General features: G+C 42.1%; 1 protein-coding gene across 2 annotated transcripts in view; it reads left to right on the forward strand.

Moving 5' to 3' along the window:
* LOC132871637 (integrin beta-1-like) overlaps positions 1–25,497 on the forward strand; it is a 156,287-nt gene that overhangs the window by 44,927 nt on the left and 85,863 nt on the right. For both annotated transcript variants that reach the window (XM_060905966.1, XM_060905965.1), the window contains exons 3-6: positions 6,555–6,640; positions 8,577–8,799; positions 16,541–16,711; positions 25,238–25,476. In XM_060905966.1, coding sequence (XP_060761949.1) covers positions 6,555–6,640; positions 8,577–8,799; positions 16,541–16,711; positions 25,238–25,476 — 719 coding nt within the window. The remainder of the gene's footprint in view (positions 1–6,554; positions 6,641–8,576; positions 8,800–16,540; positions 16,712–25,237; positions 25,477–25,497) is intronic.

Below are 25,497 nucleotides of genomic sequence, written 5' to 3' on the forward strand. Positions count from 1 at the left end.
CCCCCTTTGAAAAGTAACATTTTTTAAACAATATCTCAATGAACACAAACAATTTCCAAAATGTTGACAAGACAAAGTTTAATATAACATCTGTTTAACTTATAACGTGAAAGTAAGGTTAATAATATAACTTAGATTACACGTTTTTTCAGTTTTACTCAAATTAAGGTGGTGCAAAAATGAGTACACCCCACAACAAAAACTACTACATCTAGTACTTTGTATGGCCTCCATGATTTTTAATGACAGCACCAAGTCTTCTAGGCATGGAATGAACAAGTTGGTGACATTTTGCAACATCAATCTTTTTCCATTCTTCAACAATGACCTCTTTTAGTGACTGGATGCTGGATGGAGAGTGATGCTCAACTTGTCTCTTCAGAATTCCCCATAGGTGTTCGATTGGGTTCAGATCAGGAGACATACTTGGCCACTGAATCACTTTCACCCTGTTCTTCTTCAGAAATCCAACAGTGGCCTTAGATGTGTGTTTAGTCATGTTGGAAAAGTGCATGACGACCAAGAGCACAGAGTGATGTTAGCATCTTCTCTAGATGTAGAGTCCCAGTAGTCTTCATCTTTGTCAGCATGGGCCCTGGCAAACTCTAGGCGGGCTTTTTTGTGCCTGGGCTTTAGGAGAGTCTTCTTTTGTGGACGGCATCCATGCATGCCATTCCTCTGCACTGTACGCCATATTGTGTCACGGGAAATAGTCACCTCAGTTTGGCTTTCTACTTCTAGAAACTTTCTGCTTCTTTAGATAACTGCAGTGAACTTGCATGCCAATTTTCTTCAACCCTTCTCATCAGAAGACACTCCTGTCGAGGTGTTAACTTCCGTGGACAATCTGGTCGTCTCTGAGAGATGATTGCAGTTCCATCTTTCTTAAATTTTTGTACCACTTTTACTACAGTATTCTGACTGATAAGTAAAGCTTTGCTGACCTTCTTGTAGCCTTCACCTTTGTGGTGTAAACAAATTATTTTCTTTGGAGAATTCTGAAGAGACAAGTTGAGCATCACTCTCCATCCAGCATCCAGTCAATAAAAGAGGTCATTGTTGAAGAATGGAAAAAGATTGATGTTGCAAAATGTCGCCAACTTGTTCATTCCATGCCTAGAAGACTTGGTGCTGTCATTAAAAATCATGGAGGCCATACAAAGTACTAGACGTAGTAGTATTTGTTGTGGGGTGTACTCATTTTTGCACCACCCTAATTTGAGTAAAACTGAAAAAACATGTAATCTAAGTTATATTATTAACCTTACTTTCACGTTATAAGTTAAACAGATGTTATATTAAACTTTGTCCTGTCAACATTTTGGAAATTGTTTGCGTTCATTGAGATGTTGTTTAAAATGTTACTTTTCAAAGGGGGTGTACTCATGTACACTGAGCACTGTAACTAGTTCATTCATATCACACATTTCACATAACCTTTCTCCATTGTCATTCCTATGTCCCATTCCATGTTTGCTGATCACCCTTTCATAACCTTTACGTTCACATCTTACTTTAAGGCCAATTTATGCTGACAACCCAGTCCTCGCAGACGGCGCCGCAGATAGCGTCTGCGTAGCCCTCCCACCTTCGCAGATGCTCTGCGCGCACCTCCCAAAAATTGTGACCACCGCAGAAGCCTCGCAGACAGCGTCGCAGACAAGAGGGCTCTGATTGGTCCACTCTACATCCGCTGTACACGCACTTCCGCTTCCCTACTTTCCCGGTTTGGTTTGTTTTCACGACCGCCATTTTTAAAAACATGAGTGAAGATGGAGCAGCACGAAGAGCGGTTGATCGAGGAAGTGAGGAAGTACGTACATCTATACGACTCCAGTTCTAGTCATTATAAGTAACCGGAGGATAAACACTCCACTAACCACACCCACCAACTACTCCTAGCGATTTCGCAACTTCGCGCCCCCTTGCGTTGTGGCGGTGAATAACGTCGCGCACGCCTATTACTCCCCGCTCAACGATAAATTACAACTGTCTCCAAAAAGCTATCTGCGAAAGCCTTGTCGCAAGAGCATGCAGAGGCCCTTAGCGTTCATGTCTCCTGTAACTATCAGCATATCATGCATATTTCTACTGTCCAACACGCCTTACATTCTTGTATAGAACTCTTCCTTTGCTTGCTCATCTGCATCTTCCATGGGTGTATATACATGAACAATTGTCAATTTTATATGCTTGGAATAGTACCTGGCCTTAATAACCCTTTCACTGGATGTCCATTAGGCCTCTTGGTGCTCTTTTGGACATCAATAGACCTACCCCTTCTCTATGGTTTGTATCTTCGTATGGTACCGTCTCTTCCAGAGTAAATGATGGTTTCACCTCCTGCGAGTTGCACTTTTCCTTGCCCTTTCCAATGTGTCTCACTAATACCAATGATGTCTATACTTTTGTTGGTCATTTCTCTTGCTGCCTGGGCTAAGTTGCCACTTCTATATAGCGTGCGTACGTTCCAATTTCCAATCTTCAAAATGTCCTTCGGGTTCACCAATGGCCCATTCAACTCGAGGGCTTCCTGTTGGCTTTGCCCCTCAAGTGTCATACAGTCACTCCTGTGGTGAGAAATGGCCACAGCGTTCCTTGGGTATGGTAAATTCGCTCTTCTGGTTTCTGTAATACAATGTTTTTACAGGAGTGGGTTATCAGCCCCCAGCCTAGCCCCCAACCTGGAGGACCAGGAGATCACACTTAGGCCATGTACACACGTAGCCGGGTATTTTTAAAACCGAACATTCCCCCCCCCCCCCCCCCCCCCTGTTTATAAAAATGTTTTATCCACACCACCTCGTCTTCGAAAAAAATCCCTTCCACACATAACCGAACATCTGCGTTTTCAATCACATTCATAAGCATTCCAAACCTGTAGATGGCATTATTTCCCCAAATCCTACCCCCTAAGCACATCAGAATAGCACCTGCACAATAGTGATGGGAATTTCGGCTCTTTTTCGGGAGCCGGCTCTTTTGGCTCTTCTTACTATAAGGAGCCGGCTCTTTCGGCTCCCAAACGGCTCCTGAGATTTTATTTTTGATTTAATTGCTGCAATTAACTAGTTAATTAATTACATTATTATTTATATTTTATCAATAGGATGTTTTCCATTTTATTTTTTAGTTTTTGTAGCCATTGTAAAGCTTTGTAAAGTATAGCAGTGTAACAATGTTCTAGCTATAGAAATAAAACTTACCAATTAATAAATTATTTTCTCACAAACGTAATGCAAAACTGTGTTATATTACCAATATAAAATACACAGAAGGCATCAACTGTTTATCCTTTATGGCTTTATTTCACACTCGACCTTGAACAAAATGCCACAAAATAAATTATGAAGTATAAATCAGGCCTAAGAAACTATGAAGCAAAGTTGGAAATTATTTTAACAAACACAGAACAATGTGCAACAAAATATGTGGCACCTTGAGCGCATGTAAAAAGAGAAAAAAGTGCCGCACTCTGCTCCACCAGTAATGAGAAGCCGCTGGAACAGCAAATATGCTCCTGTTATAATGACTGCTGTCTCGTTGTATACTGCAGATTAATCTGGCCATGCCAAGGCGGTTGCCGACCGAACCTGTCAATTTATGAGCGACAATTTATATCATGAGCTTTAGGAATTCACGGCAACAAAACAATGATCATGGTTGTCAAATAGACAATCATCCTTCAGCTGAGCTGAACTCTCTCTCTCTCTCTCTCTCTCTGTCTCTCTCTCTCTCTCTCTCTCTCTGAGGCACCTAAGGACAAAAAACTAATTCGGCTCCCCAACTCGGCTCCCACCGAAGAGCCGGCTCCCATCGTTCACTTCAAAGAGCCGGCTCTTTGAACCGGATCGTTCGCGACCGACACATCACTACTGCGCAATAATTAACGCTTTCAAGGCACTATTCCGATCCATTACTCTTTGTCCATGCTTAATCTGGCTTCTGCAGTAAACAAAGGTCGCACGTTTGACGTCAGGGCAGATTTGTTGTCATTTTTTTGGCGCAGATTGTGACGTTCTAAAACGCAAAACTCCGGTTATCTCTGTCTACATGAAAAGGCATACACGGAGTTTTCAAAAATCTTCACTTTGCCCGGAGTTTTTTTAAATATTCGTTTTTGATGTGTTTTCATGTGGATGACAGGCCAAAACGTAGAAAAATATCTTTGATTTAGCAGATGCCCGGCTACGTGTGGACGGGGTCTTAGTCTGGCCTCTACCCTTCTACCTGTTCGGCATGAGTGGCCCTACCAGGAGTTTAATACTCCAGCCGACATAGTTCTAGGGGTCACTGAAGCACACAAACCACCCCACCACGCTAACGTAGTTATCTCTTTGGGGTAGACTAACATAGATAGGATAGATGTATATCTTTTTATGAAATCATTTAAAAATTACTCAAGGATATATGTTAGAGACTTAAAAAAAATCAACATACAGTAACAGTCAAAAGTTTGGACACACTTGCTCATTACTGTGAATGAGTGTGTCCAAACTTTTGACTTGTTCTGTATGTTACAAAACAAATTCACCAGTAACTTCATTTACTCAACCAATCTAACATAATAGGGCAGACATGAAGTGTAAAATAACAAGAAAATTGAGGCTTTTCAAATGTAATATAAAATATAATTAGGGCTGTCAAAATTAACACGATAACACTGACCTGACATTTGGCAAAATTTGGTCAGCAACATGCAGCAAACTGGCTGTCACAGTCTCACAGCTATGGTCTGCCACTGTTGCGGAGTTGTTTTCCGCAATTTTCTTTGTGACAAACTCCGTAATTAAGCTGCAAACCGTTGGTGTTTTGCTCACTCGTACCCAGCTTGAAGGCTCCATCATTTTTGCATAAGTTAGCTCTGAATATTAATTGTTCATCGCTCGTCTAATCAACGCGGGATACCTCACACACTCAGCCAATCGGCATGGAATACCCTTTTCTGACAGAGCTGTGAACTTAAGTTCAGGGCCATGGGCTTGCATGGACTGGATTGATTACCTGCTCAAAGGCTACAAAACACATGCATGTTTATTCTAGCTTTATACTGTAGGCCAATACTAGACTTCTCCGCTGTTTGAAGTCTAGTCTGAAGTTTCCACAGTCTCTGATGATTTGGGGTGCCATGTCATCTGCTTGTGTTGGTCCACTGTGTTTCATCAAGTCAAAAGTCAACGCAGATGTCTATTTTTGTTTTTTTGTTTTTTTTAAGTATCCCCTGACACACAAGCACACACATTTTGGCATCTGTCAAATGTGTGATAGATGCCACATAAATGCCAAGTTATTCCATAACTTGTGTTATGGAAGTATTCTGGAACTACATGAATTCAGGTGTATCAGCTCCTGTGTTATTTTTCACTTTTTTGTATTGGTGGGGTGTTTCCCAGTATCTGTCAATGTAATTTTCTTTTGTTTTCAACTTGTATTCAGTATGTCTAAAAAATTGTATGTTATCTGAGTGAGAAAATAATTGAAAGGTGAGGTTTCTCAATGTTTTTCTTGTGTCAAAGTAATGAAAACTGATCCACAGTTCGTCCCAGTTAGACCGCTGCTAGGTTATGTGAAAAGTTTTTTAAAAATGGGTATTGAAATCTCAGTATTGGAAAAAAAATGCATGTAACTAATTGTAAAAACAAATATTGCAGTTTCATTGCCATTTCTCAATTCTGTGTTGCCTGCTTTGTTTCTTTGTGTTGTGATAAATTTGTGTAGGTGTTGGACTTTATTTTGGGTTTTCTGATTTGGCTTTGTGTCGTGGTAAACCTGTTGTGTTATGGGTCTCTGCCACACACAATGCTCTAAAAAATAAACAACACAAACGTATTCTTCATGAAAAACAGAACATTTACATTGCCTTCCAAGGTTGGGACAACAAACCCTGCCTTGTGGATTTAAGTGTTCTCATCTCATTATCTCTAGCCGCTTTATCCTTCTACAGGGTCGCAGGCAAGCTGGAGCCTATCCCAGCTGACTACGGGCGAAAGGCGGGGTACACCCTGGACAAGTCGCCAGGTCATCACAGGGCTGACACATAGACACAGACAACCATTCACACTCACATTCACACCTACGGTCAATTTAGAGTCACCAGTTAACCTAACCTGCATGTCTTTGGACTGTGGGGGAAACCAGAGCACCCGGAGGAAACCCACGTGGACACGGGGAGAACATGCAAACTCCGCACAGAAAGGCCCTTGCCGGCCCCGGGGCTCGAACCCAGGACCTTCTTGCTGTGAGGCGACAGCGCTAACCACTACACCACCGTGCCGCCGATTTAAGAGTGTTGATTTATATTAATATTTCTTTTAGAAATAGTTATAACCTCTCATAGTTCTATGCATTTTTAGTGTATTGCATTATGTCTGTCAGTGGCAACACCACTAATTTAATGATCCGGTACCTACCAAAACCACAGGTAGTAATGTTAAACAGCCACCCAAAGCTTAGCAAATATATTAACTGTGTTCTGCTGATTATACATTTAGTGGCTGTATAAGTACAAGAAGTTGTGTATATAAATGCAAAGCATCTTGTTTGTGTTTCTATAGATGGTAACGATTGCACTAAGGCTTCAGCTCAGTCCTGTGGTGAATGTATTCAGGTTGGAGAAAAGTGTGGCTGGTGCACCTTTGAAGTAAGTAACATTAATGCTGAAATTAAATTCTGAACGGTTTGTTTTAGATTTTTATTGCCCACCGTATGTGTGTTTGCATGTGTGTGTGTATGTGTGTGTGAGAGCACACATGCATGCATACACTTTTTGTATAACTTTACAATGTTGAGCAGAGTATATTCGTGTATATACACCAATAAGCCATAACATTTAAAACCACTGACAAGTGAAGTGAATATCATTATCTTATTACAGTGGCACCTGTAAAGGGGTGGGATATATTAGGCAGCAAGTGAACAGTCAGTTCTCAAAGTTGATGTGTTGGAAACAGGAAAAATTGGCAAGCATAAGGATCTGAGCGACTTGGACATGGGCCAAATTGTGATTGCTTGAGAACTGGGTCAGAGAATCTCGAATATCAGGTCTTGTTGGGTATGCAGTGGTTAGTACCTACCAAAAATGGTCAAAAAAGGGAAACTGGTGAATTGGCGACAGGATCATAGATACCACAATGGTCCGATCCCACAGAAGAGCTCCTGTAGCACATGTTGCTGAAAAAGTTATTGCTGGCTATGATAGAAAGGTGTCAAAACACACAGTGAACACATAGCTGCAGACCATGCCCATACTGACACCATCCACCACCAAAAGCACCTAAATTGGGCATGTGAGCATCAGAACTGGACAATGGAGGAATGTGGCCTGGTCTGATGAATCATGTTTTCTTTTACATCATGTGGATGGCCAGGTGTGTATGTGCGCGTCACTTACCTAGGCATTCCTGGCATTCTTGTGGATGTTACTATGGCATGTACCACCTACCTAAACATTGTTGGAGACCACGTACAACCTCATCTCATCTTATTATCTCTAGCCGCTTTATCCTATTCTACAGGGTCGCAGGCAAGCTGGAGCCTATCCCAGCTGACTACGGGCGAAAGGCGGGGTACACCCTGGACAAGTTGCCAGGTCATCACAGGGCTGACACACAGACACAGACAACCATTCACACTCACATTCACACCTATGGTCAATTTAGAGTCACCAGTTAACCTAACCTGCATGTCTTTGGACTGTGGGGGGGGGGAGAAACCGGAGCACCCAGAGGAAACCCACTGGGAGAACATGCAAACTCCGCACAGAAAGGCCCTCGCCGGCCACGGGGCTCGAACCCAGACCTTCTTGCTGTGAGGCGACAGCGCTAACCACTACACCACCGTGCTGCCTCACATACAACCTTTCATGGCAAATGTATTCTATAATGGCTGTGACCTTTCAGCAAGATAATGCACCCAGCCACAGCAAAAAATTGTGCAGGATTGGTTTTGAGGAACATGGAAGAGTTCAAGGCGTTGACTTGGCCTCCAATTTCTCCATATCTCAATCCAGTCAAGTATCTGTGGGATGTGCTGGACAAACAGGTCTGATCCATGGAGGCCCTAACTTGCAACTTACAAGACTTAAAGGATCTCCTGCTTACATCTTAGTGCCAGATACCACAGCACAACTTCAGTGGTCTTGTGGAGTCCATGCCTCGATGGGTCAGAACTGTTCTGGTGGCACAATGGAAACCTTCACAATATTAGGCAGGTGGTTTTAATGTTATGGCTTGTGTGTGTGTGTATCAGATAATTTTAAAAGAAAAAACATTCAGTAGGATTTATAAGCACTTCCCAGTAAAGGGGAAATGTCTACACGAGTCAATTAACATTAGTTTGAAAATAATTTTTGATTATTTAATTCTATTATTATTATTATTTCCAAAAAGGTACATATGCTGTGGCCTGTACATTTTGCGTTCATTCATTTGCGTTCATTTCTTGTTCAGAACGCGAAGATGTTCAAAAGAGTTAATAGTTCTCATATTTCCCCTTTGCTTGTTTTTCATCAAGACATTTGTGATGATGCTCACTTGATATGCAGTTCTCTAACTGTTTCATATCCCCTTTGCCTGCAGCCCTTTCTGAAGCAAGGTGAATCCAAATCAACACGCTGCGATGAAATTGAGTCTCTGATTAAGAAGGGCTGTCCTCCGAACAATGTGGAAAATCCTCTAGGGTCAGTCCTTGTCACTGAGAACAAAACCGTCACAAACCGTAAAAAAGATGTGGCTGAGAAACTGAAACCAGACGAGATCACTCAGATTCAACCTCAGAAGCTCACACTCAACCTAAGAGCAGGTACATCATGACAAATATAGTGATAAATTGAATTCTAATGTGCTACTCCTTCTTACCATGAAGGAAATCTCACAGAATACAGTGCTGCAGCTGACCCTTAAAGCAGTGTCAGACAAGACTGGTCTTTTTTAGATGAAGTCTCTGACAGTTAAATGTGCTATGTATAAGAATTAGTCAAGTTTATTTGTATAACGCTTTTAACAACAGACATTGTCGCAAAGCAGTTTCACAGAAAATTAAAGACTTTAACATGAGCTAATTTTATTCCTAATTTATCCCTGATAATTTTATCCTAATTTATCTTAATTAGTAAGAATTTCAGTTTAAAACATTCAAAAAATTGAATAAAATTTTCAACAGAACATGAGGAAATAAGTTTTGATGTTATGTCAAAGATATCTATGTATCATGTTGCGGTGATATCTACTGAAGTTAGCATGCTAACCAGCTAGTCCTGTTACAGGACACACTGTCCGTCTCGTAATATTATTTTGTACCTCAGTGGAAGATAGTGAGTCAATGTAGCATCCAATCTGCCCTCAGTTCAATATGAGAGTACAATAAGAATGCCCATGACATCATTGTATGTGGAAGTCCTTGTCGGTTACATACACGTTAGCCTCTGAGCTATCATTTACAGAGTGCCGAAAACTAAGGAAAAAAGAAGTAAATGTCTTCCTGCAGTTCACAGAAACAACTGGAATCCAGGCACTAAAACATGGATTTGCAGTTAACATTTTTGTGTCAGTATGTTGTATTTTTGGAGAAGGGAGAAGAGAAAGAAAAAGGACTCTTTTGGGGAAAACTGAATTGCAATGCCAAGCAATGGTATTTGGACAAACTAAGCACAAAACAACATTCATAGATTGAGTGGAGGGTCTGTAATTCACATACCTGGACATTGTAAACTACTTTTCTTTTTGACTGAATGCATACACTTTGCATGAGTTTAAAAATTACAAATCTCTAGGAGCTCATGAACAGTTCTGCAGTGACTGGGTATGAGATCAGCTATTGCTAATTCAGAAGTCAGCAAACTTTGAATGCACAGTCATATTGGCAAAGGTAAGGCGGCACTCCTCTTTTGGTCCAATTATTAAACCAAACAAAATACAAAACCTTCATCAATGTGATTATTTTACTGAGTCATAGGCAGTGAGTTTGATCAGTTGCATTATTAATAAAAATGGTTACATGCCTGGCATGTTGTGAGCTGTAGCAGTCTTGTGCACCACTGATGCAGGAGTTGCTGAGGCTGTTTTCTTGATATAAACTGAGCTAAGCAAGCTATAATGTAAACTATAGGCTGATGGCAAACGTGAAGCTTTTAAGTTAGCAGTGTTCTCTTCACCAGGTGTCAGAGTTTCAGCAGTTTGGTCAAATTTTGCATATGTTGTTATTGAGTAATTGGCTTTTTATCTTCCCAGCATATAATGCGGGGGGATATAGCTATCACGCTGTCCGTCCGTCTGTAAACATTTTAGTTTCTGGAGCACAACTCAAAAACTATTAGGAATTTTTTAACGAACCCTGACAGTTATGTTAAATGACTCGAGGAGTTATGCCTTTTGACATTTTGGGATTTCTGTGATTTTTTTTATTTTTCCGTATTTCCATGGCAACTAATTCATCTTAGGAAAATCTGGAGTGGGGTTTCATGTGGGGGCCGGGGGGATATGTCATCTCTGGATGACTCGTGTTTTCATTTTCATGACTGATGACTGCAAAGTTAGATTGGGCAGTTTTGATGTTTTCCTTTTCTGTGTCTCCTGTCTGTTTGTCTTCATTTGGTTGATTTTGTTGGTCATTCTCTTTTTTTTTTTTGTCGTGCCATTACTCTGTAAAGCATCCTTGTGTTGGTGAAAGGTGCTATGTAAATTAAACTTCTTGTTGTTGATCAACCATAACATTAATATCACCCGATATGCTCATAAAAAACAGAAGAAATATTTACACTTCCTCGAGTTGATCTTCGGCTGGATCGAGTCGAAGTGGAAAAAAAGGGCACCACTCATCATCAGTCTCGCAGTTCTCAAGATTGAATTGAATCACTGTCCTGAATCATGAGTTGAATCATGAATTGAATCGCTATCCTGAAATTTAATTGCTGTCCTGAATCATCTGAAGTGCATAAAATCCGCGTGCCATCTCGAAACAAGTTTTACCTCCAAATAGCCTAAACTATGGCTGACAGATTTTATCCTGTTTATGGTGGGTGTTCCCACCACGAAAGAGAAACCAATCGAAACCGAAAGAGTGAAAGTGATTTATCATGCTGTTACCATGTGAATAGTCTTTCATGAAGGTGTAAGTGGAAGCTCAGCACTCCGACTCCGGTGTGACTGAGTAAGGTGACAAGTTTTATGTTTCATCTATTTTAGGTAATTCATAAAACTACAATATTGTCAGTGGGCACATAGGAAAGTGTAAAGTATAAAGTTTCTGTCAATGTTTATCATGCTTGTATGATAAAAATTTGCTAAGATATTTATCTAAATACATGACTTACACATTCTAAACCTGCCAAGCTTCACCAGCGATGCTCTCAACCCCAGAGGGTTAACAGTAAAGTATGTAGATGTAAACTAATGTAAATGATAAATCAAGAACTATGCAGGGTGTTTTTCAGTGAAATTGAAATTGAATGTTTACATGCATTTACTTTTTACTTTTTCACTTTTATTGGTTCTTTTTTTATTTTCAGGGGAACTTTTAAGGAACTTCTGGTTGAAATATTTGTGGAAGAGAAAAATTTCAGATCAAGAAACTTTTAGTTTTCAGAAATACACTTGGTGTACATTTCAAGAATACCTGTACACCTGCACATCCATGCAGGTATCTAATCAACCAATCACTTGGCAGGAGCACAATGCAAAAAAAAAAAAATCATGCAGATGCCGTTCAAGAGCTTCGGGTAATGTTTATGTCAAACATCTGAATGAAGAAAAAAATGTGGTCTTTGTTACTTTGATCATAGTGAGGATGTTGGTTCCAGAGTGGCTGATTTGAGTATTTCAGAAACTGCTGATCACCTGGGAATTTCATACATAAGTTTATTGAGTTTACATAGAATGGCGTGAGAAACAAAAAAAATTGAGCATGCAGTATTTCTCTGGGTGGAAAAAATGCCTTTTTGATAAAGAGAGGTCAGAGGAAAATGGCCAGATTAGTTTGAGCTTATTCAGTTTGAGCTGCAAGAAAAGACGTGTTAATAGGCATATCAGATGCTTGCTGACTGTGCTATGAAAATTCTGCATGCAGACGCGCATCTAAGTTTCCAAATCTGTTATGGTTTAAGTCTTGAATATTTTCTCTTGTGAATACTATCATTAAAAAGCTTATTTCTGCTTTCCAAAGAAATTTATCTCATTAAGGTCTTTTCGGGCGGCACGGTGGTGTAGTGGTTAGCGCTGTCGCCTCACGGCAAGAAGGTCCGGGTTTGAGCCTCGTGGCCGGCGAGGGCCTTTCTGTGTAGAGTTTGCATGTTCTCCCCATGTCCGCGTGGGTTTCTTCCGGGTGCTCCAGTTTCCCCCACAGTCCAAAGACATGCAGGTTAGGTTAACTGGTGACTCTAAATTGACCGTAGGTGTGAATGTGAGTGTGAATGGTTGTCTGTGTCTATGTGTCAGCCCTGTGATGACCTGGCGACTTGTCCAGGGTGTACCCCGCCTTTCGCCTGTAGTCAGCTGGGATAGGCTTCAGCTTGCCTGCGACCCTGTAGAACAGGATAAAGCGGCTAGAGATAATGAGATGAGAAGATCTGTTCAGTAGTTTAGGAGTAACGGCAGGTTGAAGTTGGTACAACAGAGTACACTCTCTGCTCATGTGATCAGGGATGTGATTTTTCCGCGAATTCGCGGAATTCCGCTTTTTTCACCTCAAAACTTGAAATTTTTTTTTTCCGATTTTTCCCTCATCCACATTCATATCCTATTCGTTCCGACTTTGTTTGAAAGATGGCAGCCTCGGATTTGCATCTTTACGCCTCGATCACGGAGGCTGCCATCTTTCAACTCTTTGTTTGAAGCGAGCTTACGTACAGCTATCTAACAAGCGCGTTCATTGGTTGTTACAGAGCGATGAGCCAATCACGTACCTCGTTTCATCTCAATGACGTAATTGCGTAAATGACGTAATTACGTCAATGAGATGAAACGAGGTACGTGATTGGCTCATCGCTCTGTAGCAACCAATGAACGCGCTTGTTAGATAGCTGTACGTAAGCTCGCTTCAAACAAAGAGTTGAAAGATGGCAGCCTCTGTGATTGAGCGTAAAGATGCAAATCGAGTTAAAGAAATCGACAGAATAGTGAAAAAAAAAAGTTCCGCTGGGAATGGTTGGAGAAAAACCGCGGCTCGCCTCGGGGCGAATTACGTCACAAGGCGCGGGGCTAGCGGGCCCTGCTCGCGCTGGTTCTTTGGGGTGTGTGTGAGCGAGAGAGAGAGAGAGTGAGTGAGTGAGAGAGAGTGTGTGTGAGTGAGAGAGTGTGTGAGCGAGAGTGAGTGAGCGAGTGTGTGTGTGTGTGTGTGTGTGTGTGCGCGCGCGTGAGAGTGAGCGAGTGTGTGTGTGTGTGTGTGTGTGTGTGTGTGTGTGTGTGTGTGTCAGAGTTGCATGTTGACCATTATATTGGCTTGAATTTGTTAATCATGACAAGTTTTTTCTTGTGTTTGCTTGCCATTTTAGTACAATTTTTAAGTCAGAAAACCCCAGAACCCAGGAGCTTCGGGGGGCTTCCCCCCTTGTCCCCCCACCAGGCCGCTGCCCTGGACCAGCTGGGGGCCTGCGGCCCCCAGCCCCCCGGCTAAAATTTTCAGATAATTTCACCAGCCCCAAATCACATCCCTGTGTGATGTCGGGAAACTACCGATGCTTTTTGAGTCATGAGAAAGCAGTCAGGCTCTCTTCTGATCAGTTTCCAACTGGATTACTTGTGAATATCAATCAGATAACTTTTATATGGATGTTCTCTAGTTCTCATTGTTTTTGAAGTATTCAGCAAAATTTTCCGTCAGCTAGTTTTGATATTATGATTCACGGGAGACTTTGAAGTGAGTTTTCATAGCTTTACCTACTTATTTTTTCAAATCAAACTGATTCATGTCAATAAATAACTATTTTAGAATATAACTGAAGGTGTTTTGATGAAAAAATATTGAAATCTTAGTGGTCGGAATTATATTTTAAAAAAACGGAAGTCAGAAACGCAAGTGTCAATTTCAGTTCAGTTAATTGGAATTGTTTATTGGATGTGGCTCACACAGGTTTTTCGAGGTTAGCCTTGAAAGTTGTGAATATTATCATTTATATTCTTTAATATAAACAGTAGTAGACCCTACTTTTGACAAATACAAAGGCCTACAGAGCACAAAGAGGGTATTAGAAATAATCTTTTATTACTTTTTTTTTGAGTGTACTGATTTAATGTTTTTACCTAATTAGCATGATTAATACTAATTAAATACTAATTTGCATAATTTGTTTTTACTAATTTTTCAAACTTTGTATTCAGTATACAACCATCTATGTGCCTGCCAATTTCCATGTAAACATCTTGAAAAATAGAAAAGTTATTAAGAAAAAAACAATTGATCTCATTCGTTAATTAGGCTCATTTTGGACCATGTTATCCTAATGCATAATATTATGTCAGTTTTCTCAAAATTAAGTCATTTTTTCATTCTTTGAGTTGTAATATCTCAAGAACGTTTTAAAAGTAGACGGCCTTTCGATTTCATAAAATCTGTGAAATTTAGTTCCCTCTGAAATTTGGTCATTGTGATATATGTTTATTTCTGTAATATCTAAAAAAACAAACAAACAAAAAAAACCAGGCCATTCTGTGGCTGGGAAGTTATTTAATTTGAGGGGATTCCCAAGCAAATAATGTGCATGAAATCGCTCGCTTTGCATAGTCAGGAGACAGAGGAAGTCCAGTGTGTGCATGCGCACGCTTACCTTTGGCCGTGCACTGACAGTTACATCATTCTGTTGCTAAACGAACAGTTGATCAGACTGAGGTGCTCGCTGACCGCCGATATTTATTAGTTTGGTCCTATATTTCCTTCCTTCGCAGCATAATGCTTTCTGTTACTGTAGTCAGTCTTTCACGTTTCATGTGCACACTTACCATTTCCCTTTCCTGTTTCAAATTTGTATCCCACAATGCCTTGCGTGAATGGGGGAAGCCCACCACATGATGTGTGACGTAGTCCCTTATATTGGATCACAGTGAAACAAGAAAAAATAGCTGAGAATTTAGGGCCATGTGGCCCTAAATTCATTAATTGCTCTATTTTAAAAAACTAATAAAATTGGAAGTCTGTGATTCAAATTCAGTAGCTTTTGACCCACTAAACAAAAATAATTGGGTGTCAGGGGAAATTCTTTTTATGACCTAAACTTGAAAAATCTGAAAATCAGTCTACCTTTAATTCTGTAAAAAGTATGTTGTTCTGCATTCAATTCTGAATTCAATGAGAGCACTTTCGAGCAATTTGGATTGAATTTGAATTTTCACCTGATATACCTAATAGTAACTCAATCACTCTTTACAACCATGGAAAAGCATCTCAACATGCACATCGAACATGGGCTACAACAATAGAAGACCACATTGGGTTCCAGTCCTGTTAGGCAAGAACAGGAATCTGAGGTTATCATGGGCACAGGCTCACCCAGTTGCAAATTTAAAAATATGACCAGCTCCTAACCCCCCCCCCCCCAACTGTCCAGTTTCTGTGAGTCTATGCCCATGACACTGGTCCATGGGTTTTTTTTTTTTTTGTGTGTGTGTGTCCATCCCTGTATGCAAGCAAGGACACATCGTAAAATAATGGGGTGACCTGTCAACGCAATTATTAATTCTCCATTGTACTTGGGAGTGGTTTGAATGGAGCCACATTTACATTGTTCTATTCTCTATTCAGATCAAGTGTACATCCTTATTGGTTGCCACCGAACTGCGTCATAACTCATTACCATAATGTTGCCTGGATTTCATCTTTATTTTGACGCCCCCGCTGCCCAAGGCAGGGCTGCTAACAGTCATGCCTGTGCTTGCCACCGAGAGATGCTGGCTCACATAGAAAATGTAAGACTTCCGGATCATTTTGAGACTCTCGCCGCTTGGTCTGAATGCACCATAAGATTCTTGTTCTTGGCTGATAGGAGTGGTTCTGCTGTTGTAGCCTTTCCACCTCAAGATTTAATATGTTGTGCATTCTTAGATGCTTTTCTGCTCACCACAGTTCTAAAGAGTGCTTATTTGAGTTACTGTAAACTTCCTGTCAGCTCAGATCAGTCTAGTCATTCTCTTCTTATCTCCCTCATGAACAAGGTGTTCCAGTCTGCAGACCCTCCACTCACAGGATGTTTTTTGCAGCATTCTGTGTAAACTGTAGTGACTGTGTATGAAAATCCCAGGAGAGTAGCAGTTTCAGAAATATTCAGCCCATCTGGTACCACCAACCATGCCATGGTTAAAGTCACTAAGATCACACTTCTTCCTCATTCTGATCTTTGATGTGAAGATTAACGTGATTTTATGGATTGCGCTGCTGCTACATGATTGGCTGATTTAGATAACTGTATGAATGTGCAGGTGTATGTGTTCCTAGTAAAATGGACGGTGAGTGTAGATAAAGTAGAAAGTGTAAAAAATTGACCATGTGAGTTTAGGCAGCTACGCAGTTGAATTTATATGGGTTTGTTCTGGTGTGGACAATGTTATTTTTGTTACAGGTGAGCCTCAGAAATTTTCCCTGAAGTTTAAAAGGGCAGAGGATTATCCCATTGATCTGTACTACCTGATGGACTTGAGTTACTCCATGAAAGATGATTTGGAAAACGTGAAGAATTTGGGAACGGGCCTGATGCGCGAGATGCAGTCAGTTACGTCTGACTTCAGGATTGGTATGGGTGTTTCAAGCTATCCAAATGCTGTAAAAAATCGTTAGGACCCATAATGATGTATGCTAACTAACACATACAGTGTGACATCATTGTTGAATTTAATGCAACGTTGATATTCATGTGATGCGATTATGCAAGCATTTCACAAAAATAATTGCATGATAGAGTTGACAAGTAATGATGAGCTGGTGTTTATTCTTTTACAAAAATGGGAGAAGAAAATGTTGGGTACATCCTGTCCTGAAAAATAGGCTAGAATGTAGGGAGCTTTACTGCTTGGTTCAGGAGTTGCTGAGACTGATAGCAAGCTTCCCAACTTCACAAAGTAGGGTACAAACCATGAGGTAGACTACAGTCTGTAGCCTGCTTTGTGTTGTAGTGAAGCTTGCTATCAGTCACAGCAACTCCTGAACCAAGCAGTGAAACTCCCCACGTACACACACCATTTTCATTACGGATCTCCTCTTCTATTTTTTTTCCCAGACATTGTCTTTAAAGTCATCATCTTTATAATCTTTGTTACCCTTGTCAAACAGTGCTGGGTTTTGAGACACAAAATGAACGAGAGACTCCACCATGCCTGCAGCATAGTTTTTCTACATTTCTACAACGTATGCCCTGATTGGTTGAATACGTTCCTTTTGTGGACGAAATATTAGAAAAATCTTACATGTTATGAAAAAATGAAAATTGATTTTTTTTTGTCCCCACATAAACATTCGTCTTTGATGTGAATTTGTTCATTTATGGGCTATTCATTCGAAAAAAAAAATTTGTCAGATGAATAAATCATAGCAAATCATGCTGTATGTGTAAAGACCTCAAATCAGTCCCATTCTTCAGTCTCAATTAATCTAATTTTTAATTGTGCATGTACTTTGCTATTAACCTGTTAACAGCTGTACATGTTATTAGGGTTCTGCTTATTTTGATCAACATACAGTGCCCTTCACTGTAATTGTCGACACCCCTTGTAAAGATTAGTAAAAAGGGGTAGAAAAAAATTCAGAGCTTAATTGAAATAAATTCATTCAGAGAAAAACAAATCCATCATCAATAAATAATTATTTTCAACAAAAACACTTACCATTATTATTGGCACCCTTGTATTTAATACTTTGTACAATCTCCCTTTGCTTGTAAAACAGCACTGAGTGTTCTCCTACAACATTTTATAAGGTTGTAGAATACAAACAAGGGCATCTGAGATCATTCCTCTTTATAGAATATCTCCAGATATTCTCCGAGTCCTTCTCTTGTGCACTCTCCTTCAGCTCACCCCACAGGTTTTCAATGAGGTTCAGATCAGGGGACTGAGATGGCCATGGCAGAAGCTTGATTCTGTGGTCAGCCAAGCATTTTTGTGTTGATTTGGACATGTTTCAGATCACTGTCCTGCTGGAAGATCCAATGATGACCCAGTTTTAGTTTCTTTCCAGAGGCAGCTAGATTTTGATTTAAAATGTCCTGGTATTTCATGGGGTCCATGATGCCGTGTATGCTAACAAGGTTTCCAGGGCCTTGGGAGGAAAAACAGCTCCAAAACATCACAGAACTTCCACCATATTTTACAGTTGGGATAAGATTATTTTCATAGTCATCCTTATTTTTACACCAAACCCACCTAAGTATGTATTGCCAAAAAGCTCCATTTTGTTTAAGCTCCATTTTGTTAGTAACAGAGCTGAAACCCTGAGTTCGGAGCAGCCTCCAAACATGGCCACTCCGAACTATACTTCCCAAGAGCCACAGTGCCCCCCATCACCGCAATTCTAATCACTTCACCTGCAGCCAATTACCCCACAATCACCAACCCTAAATAAGCTCAGCAAACACTCACTCCAGTTGTGAACTATCGTTCTGTGTTCCGTACCTGACTTTACCAAGCCTTTTGTTCATCTACTGACTTCCTGTTAACAACCTCTGTTCCTGATTTTCTTTTGACTTATTTTTTTGACAGTGCCCTACGCTGTACTGTTTGCCGACCAATCAACCCACACCCGTTTCCTGACTGTGATTTCTGACTCGCGTTTTGGCTTTGTCTGCAGTTTGCATCGCACTCGCTCTCCCCTGCAGTTGCATCCGTAAGTGACTGTGATCTGACAGGATACTTTGCCATCATGGATGCAGCAGAGGAAGTTAAGCAGACAGCAATCCACACACAGGGGTGTCTGTTAGGAGAGCACCAGCAGATGATTAGCGATCTAAACACCAGGATGTCTCAACTCACTGCTGTGGTGTCGCAGGCCATTCTCACATACCCCTTGTAGCATTCGTCTGCCTGAAAATTCTCTGGGGAGGTTTCCAATTGCAAGGGATTTCTTCTTCAATGTTCACTATATTTCTCTGCCCTCACTGGAGTCACAGATGAACACAGGATCTCCCAGTTCATCAGTCTTCTCACCAGTAAGGCTCTTCAGTGGGCAGGCGCTGTCTGGATGCATGGGGGTGAACACACTACATCCTATGACCATTTATTGGAGTTGTTCATGAGAGTGTTTGATCATCAGCCTGAGGGTATAGAGGTCAGAGAGAGCCTGCTGACAGTCTGACAGGGAGAAAGGAGTGTTGCCAAATATGCACTGGATTTCTACACCTTGGCCAATGGCAGAGGCTGGAACGAGCCAGCCTTGAAAGCCACATTTTGACAAGGTCTATGTCCAGAAGTGCTCAGCGAGCTAGCATGCTGCAATGAACATCTCTCACTGGATTCTCTCATTGATCTGGATCCACTTGGATCACCTCCTCTGCAAACAACCCTCACTGCATTTACCTCCAACCTTTCCCGCACGTGACTGCAGAGGTCAGAAAGGGAGAGAAGAAGAAGGGAGGGTCTCTGCTTCTATTGCGGAGAGATGGGTCATCAAATCCCTAAGTGCCCATGGGATTGTCAGCCAAGCAAGGCTTCCAGCCCCGTTAACCCAATGAATCCAGAAACGTCTCACAGCTCACAATCTTTCCAAGTACCAGTGTTATTAAAGCTACCAAACTCTACCCATGTACTTTCTGCCTTTGTTGACTCAGGGGCTGAGGGAAACTTCATAAACAGTGCTATTATACAGCAGTATCAACTCACCACCCACACCCTTCTGAGACCCATCAAACCAAAAGCTATTGACAGGGGACCCAAAGAGGAAGGACTGGTCTCAACTTGAACAACTCCCCTTGAGATTCAAGTAGGAACCATCCACACAGAATGGATAACTCTCCTTGTCACCACGACTTCAAATCACAATATCGTCCTAGGATACCCTTGGCTCCAACTACACGACCCTCTGATCTCATGGCAACAATGGGACATTCTTCAGTGGTCACCCTCTTGTCTACAAAACTGCCTGAAAGTTCCCCAGATCACACTCTCTTCCACCTCAGTAGAGAGCCCTCAGACTGACTCCCTTGACAACGTCCCAACTTGTTATCTGGATCTAAAGGAGGTATTCAGGAAAGGGAAAGCCTGTGGTCTACCTCTGCATCGCTTCTATGACTGTGCCATTGACCTCTTCCCAGGTATGACTCCTCCGCAAAACTGCATCTACCCTTTGTCGTTAGCAGAACAAGCAGCGATGGAGGAGTACGTACAAGAAGCTCTGCAGCAGGGGTACATCCGACACTCTACATCTCCAACCTCAGTGGGGTTTTTCTTTGTGGAAAAGAAAGGAGGGGGCCTCCGGCCATGTATAGATTATAGAGGCCTGAACCAGATCACTGTAAAGTATCCCTATCCACTTCCATTGGTTCCATCAGCTCTAGAGCAACTCAGGTTGGCCAAAATATTCTCCAAACTCTACCTTCGCAGCACTTACAACTTGTTCAGGATATGTGAGGGTAATGAGTGGAAGGCTGCTTTTAGCACCACGGCAGGTCACTTTGAATATTTGGTCATGCCATATGGCCTTTCTTGCACACCCAGTGTCTTCCAGTGCCTCATCAGTGACGTGCTCAGGGACATGTTGGGGAGGTTCGTAATCACCTATATCGATGACATCCTGATTTACTCCCCAGATGAAAGCACCCATCATGAGCACGTCAGATCTGTCCTCTCTTGTCTGCTCCAGCACCACCTATATGTTAAAGCTGAGAAATCTGAGTTTCATGTCTGCCAGATCTCATTCCTGGGATACGTTGTCAGCTTGGAGTGAGTGAGTATGGATCAAGCCAAGGTCGCTGCTGTAACATCTTGGCCCACTCCCGTCAAGGAGCTTCAGTGCTTTCTGGGGTTCGCCAACTTCTACTGCCACTCTATCGTGGCTCCTCTCACTAGTCGTCTGAAGAAGGGACCCTGTCACCTCCACTGGAGTCCAGCAGCCAATCAGGCTTTAAGCAAGCTGAAAGAAACTTTCACCACAGCCCCTATACTTCAACACCCAGATCCTTCTAAACCGTTTGTCATGGAGGAGGATGCATCAGAAACGGGAGTTGGAGGGGTTCTATCAGAGCGCCTTGGAGAATGACCTAAGTTACATCTCATCACCTTCTACTCAAAGAAAGTCACACCCACTGAGCGAAACTATGATATCGGGAATCGAGAACTCTTGGCTGTCAAGCTGGCCCTGGAGGAGTGGAAGCACTGGCTGGAGGACGCAGCACACCCATTCACGATCCTGACAGACCACAAGAACCTGGAATATCTGAGGACAGCTAAACAATTAACCACGCATCAGGCCAGATGGGCACTGTTCTTCACCAGATTCCAATTTACCATTTCTTATTGTTCAGGTTCCAGAAACATCAATGCAGACACTCTCTCCAGAATTCACACTTCCACATCTCAACCATCAGAAACTACCACAATCCTTCCACCTGAATGTTTTCTGCAAGCCGTCACCTGAGATGTCGACAACGAAATAAGAAAAGCTCAACCCACAAGTCCACCAGAAAACTGCCTTCCAGGTCTGTTGCATGCCCCACCTAGACTTGGAGGCAAACTGATCACCTGGGCACACTCTTCTCCTGCCACCGGACATCCCAGCAGCCAACGCACCTACCAGCTCCTTCAACACAAGTATTGGTGGGAAAACATGATATCTGACATTAACCACTATATCTTGTCTTGCTCTGCCTGTGCCCAAGCCAAGATCCCCAGAGTTCCTCTGGCTGGTAAACTATGTCCTCTCCCAGTACCCTAGCAACCCTGGTCACACATCGCCCTTGACTTTCTCACCAACGTCCCACAGTCTCAAGGTTATGCAGTCATTTTGGTTATAATTGACAGGTTCTCCAAAACCCTCAGACTCATCCCACTACCAGTTCTTCCTACAGCTTTCGAAACCACTGAACTACTGTTTAACCACGTTTTCTGTTATTATGGGATACTGGAGGACATTGTCAGTGACCGGGGTCCCCATTTCATTTCACAACTCTGGTCAAGGTTCATGGACAGGCTAGGAATATCTGTTAGCCTCACCTCCGGATATCGTCCTCAGTCCAATGGCCAGGCAGAATGGGCGAATCAAGAAGTGAGCTGCTTTCTTTGCATCTACTGCATGCGGAACCTGAAAGAGTGGGCATGTTTCCTTCCTTGGGCTGAGTACACACAAAATTCTCTCAAACATTCTGCCACTTGGTTAGCCCTGTTTCACTGCATACTCTGCTCCCAACCCCCACTCTTCCCGTGGGACGACACTCCCACGCAGATTCCAGCCCTTGACACATGGTTCCAGAGAAGTCAACAAGTCTGGGAGGAGGTACACCAGAGGATGGAGGAAGTGAATAACAGATATGAACACTACACCGACAAGTACAGAAGCGCCACTCCAGAATGTGTCTCAGGTGACAGGGTATGGGTATCCACAAAAAACCTCAGAGCCTGAAACCCTTGCAAGAAGTTACAGGCCAGGTTCATTTACCCATTCAGGGTACTCCACAGAATCAACAAGGTCTCATACAGACTTGAGCTTCCTCCTCACAGCAGAATGGCACCCACCTTCCACGTATTATGCCTCAAACCTGCTATCCAAGGGCCCCTAGCCTCAGACACACTCGCCCAAGAAAACCCCTCCCTAGACATCGAAAGCAAGCCCATTTACCAAGTGAACAAGATTCTCAACTCTCGCTGCAGACAGGGGCATCTTGAATACTTGGTCAACTGGGAAGGTATTGGCCCAGGGGAACGCAGTTGGGTCAGTTTGAAGGACATTTTAGACCCACTTCTCACTCAAGAATTCCACAGCCAACATCCTGTAAAGCCTGCACCAAGAAGGAGAGATCGAGCAAGGAAAGAAGTTGCTCCTAGAGGGAGCTCGTCGGGAGTGGAGGGACTGTCAGTAACAAGGCTGAAAACTTGAGTTCGGAGCAGCATCCAAACATGGCCACTCCAGACTACACTTCCCAAGAGCCACAGCACCCCCTGTCACCAGAATTCTAATCACTTTACCTGCAGCCAAATACCCAGCAATCACGAACCCTATATAAGCTTAGAAAACACTCACTCCAGTTGTGAAGTATCGTTCTGTGTCCCATACCTGACTTTACCAAGCCTTCTGTTTATCTACTGACTTCCTGTTAACGACCTCTGTTCCTGATTTCTTTCGACTTCGTCTTCTCACCTGCCCTATGCTGCGCTGTTCGCCAGTCGATTGACCCACACCTGTTTCCTGACTATGATTTTAGCTTTGTCTGCAATTTGCATCGCACCCACTCTCCCCTGCAATTGCATCTGTAAGTGCCTGCGATCTGACATGTTTTTGTTACATCAGACCATAGAAAACAGTTCCAGTCAAAGTTGTAGTAGCATTTTGCAAACTTCAGGTGCTTATGTTTGTGGTTAACTGACAGGAAATGCTTTTTTCTGGCATAAATTCCTGATAATCTGTTGCCATGGAGGTGGTATCTGATGGTGGTTTTGGAGACTTGGAAACCCTAAGATTTTAACTTTTCTTCTACTTCAACAACAGTGATTCTTGGGGAATTTTTTTTTTGCCTCTCTTACCATCCACCTCACTGTACATGGAAGCAAAATAAACTTGGATCCTCTTCCAGGTAAGTTTGTAACACTTCCAGCTGGTGTCCATTTTTTTTTATTATTGCTCTAACAGTAGAAATGGGCATTTTTAAGCAAGTATCTATTTTTATAACAATTTCCTGACATATGAAGGTCAAAACACTTCATCATTTGGTTTGTGTGTTCTCTTATCTTTCTCATGTTGATGGATAACTAAGGGAATTTGACCTCAGTGTCACCTCGGGCTGTGGCTGGACAGCAAGCTGGACCGGACTTGCAACACCAATCACTTGTACAGGAAGGGACAGAGCAGGCTATACTTCCTTAGGAGGCTGTGGTCCTTTAACATCTGCATGAAACTCCTGTGGATGTTCTATCAGTCTGTGGTCGCCAGTGTCCTGTTTTACACCGTGGTGTACTGGGGGGGCAGCACATCCAAGAAGGACACATCCAGGCTGGACAAACTGATCAGGCGGGCCAGCTCTGTGGTCGGCTTGAAGCTGGGCTCTCTGGTGACGGTGGCAGAGAAGAGGTCTATGGACAAACTATTGAACATCGTGGACGATGTCAGTCATCCTCTGCACACTGTCATCAGCAACCAGAGGAGCCTGTTCAGTGACAGAATGCTCCTTCCCAAGTGCAGGACAAACAGACTCAAAAACTCCTTTGTCCCTCATGCCATCAGACTGTACAACTCCTCTCTGGGGGGGAGGAGGGGTAACAGGAGGACAGAGGACGGGAAGGAGCAGTAGCCTAGCCTAACAATAAGCAATACTGGACAATGTGCAATATAATGTGCAATATAAAGTGCAATATCTCTCCTGCTGCCCCCCCTTTCCCCTTTCCCCCCTCCTCTCTCTCCCCCCTTCCTCTCTTCCCCATATCTTATTCTTTTTATATTTATATATGTAAATACTTAATTTACTTTAATTTATCTAGAAGTTTTTCTCCATTTCTTTTCTCTGTTTATCTGTAATGATGCTGTTGGAATCTTAATTTCCCTGAGGGAACCCTCCCAAAGGGATCAATAAAGTTTAATCTAATCTAATCTAATCTAATCTATTTGTACCCCAGTTAATCAGGAGGTCATGGGTTACAGCTTGAAAGTTCCTACGCACTCTGATCAACTCAAAAATGTAGACTTTATTTCAGAAGGTTCATAAACCAGTTTAGTTCACTCTAATCTCACACTGGACCTTCAATCTGTCCGGGACCTACACCAAGTACAAACCCAGTGGCTGGGTATTTACCTCATCTGCATGTCTTTGAACATGTAGAATTTAAATGGAAAGCATGCTTCAATTACATTGTGTTCACTATAATTTCCAGGGGTGCCAGTAATAGTGGCATATGTATTTTTGATGAAAATAATTTCTTGATGAGGGATTTGTTTTTCTCTGAATACATTTATTTCAATTAAAGGTTGGATTTTTCTCAATTTTTTCAGTATGAGATGAAGCTACTTCATGAAAAGGTGGATTTTTTTTCTAACTCTTTTTTACTAATCTTTACAAGGGGTGCCAGTAATTATGGAAAGCACCATAACTCTTGAATGTATATATTATGGTATGTTTTTTTTTCCCCAGGTTTTGGTTCATTTGTAGAAAAGACTGTGATGCCTTACATCAGTACAACCCCCGCTAAGCTGCTGAATCCCTGCACTTCTGATCAGAATTGCACAAGCCCCTTCAGCTATAAAAATGTACTGAGTCTGACTGAGAATGGTCATCAATTTAACAGGCTTGTCAGCGAGCAACAGATTTCTGGAAACCTGGACTCACCTGAGGGAGGCTTTGATGCCATCATGCAAGTTGCTGTCTGTGGGGTGAGCTTGTTAGGGAGGTTA

This window comes from Neoarius graeffei, chromosome 23, assembly GCF_027579695.1.
Source record: "Neoarius graeffei isolate fNeoGra1 chromosome 23, fNeoGra1.pri, whole genome shotgun sequence".
In the NCBI taxonomy this organism is placed as follows: domain Eukaryota; kingdom Metazoa; phylum Chordata; class Actinopteri; order Siluriformes; family Ariidae; genus Neoarius; species Neoarius graeffei.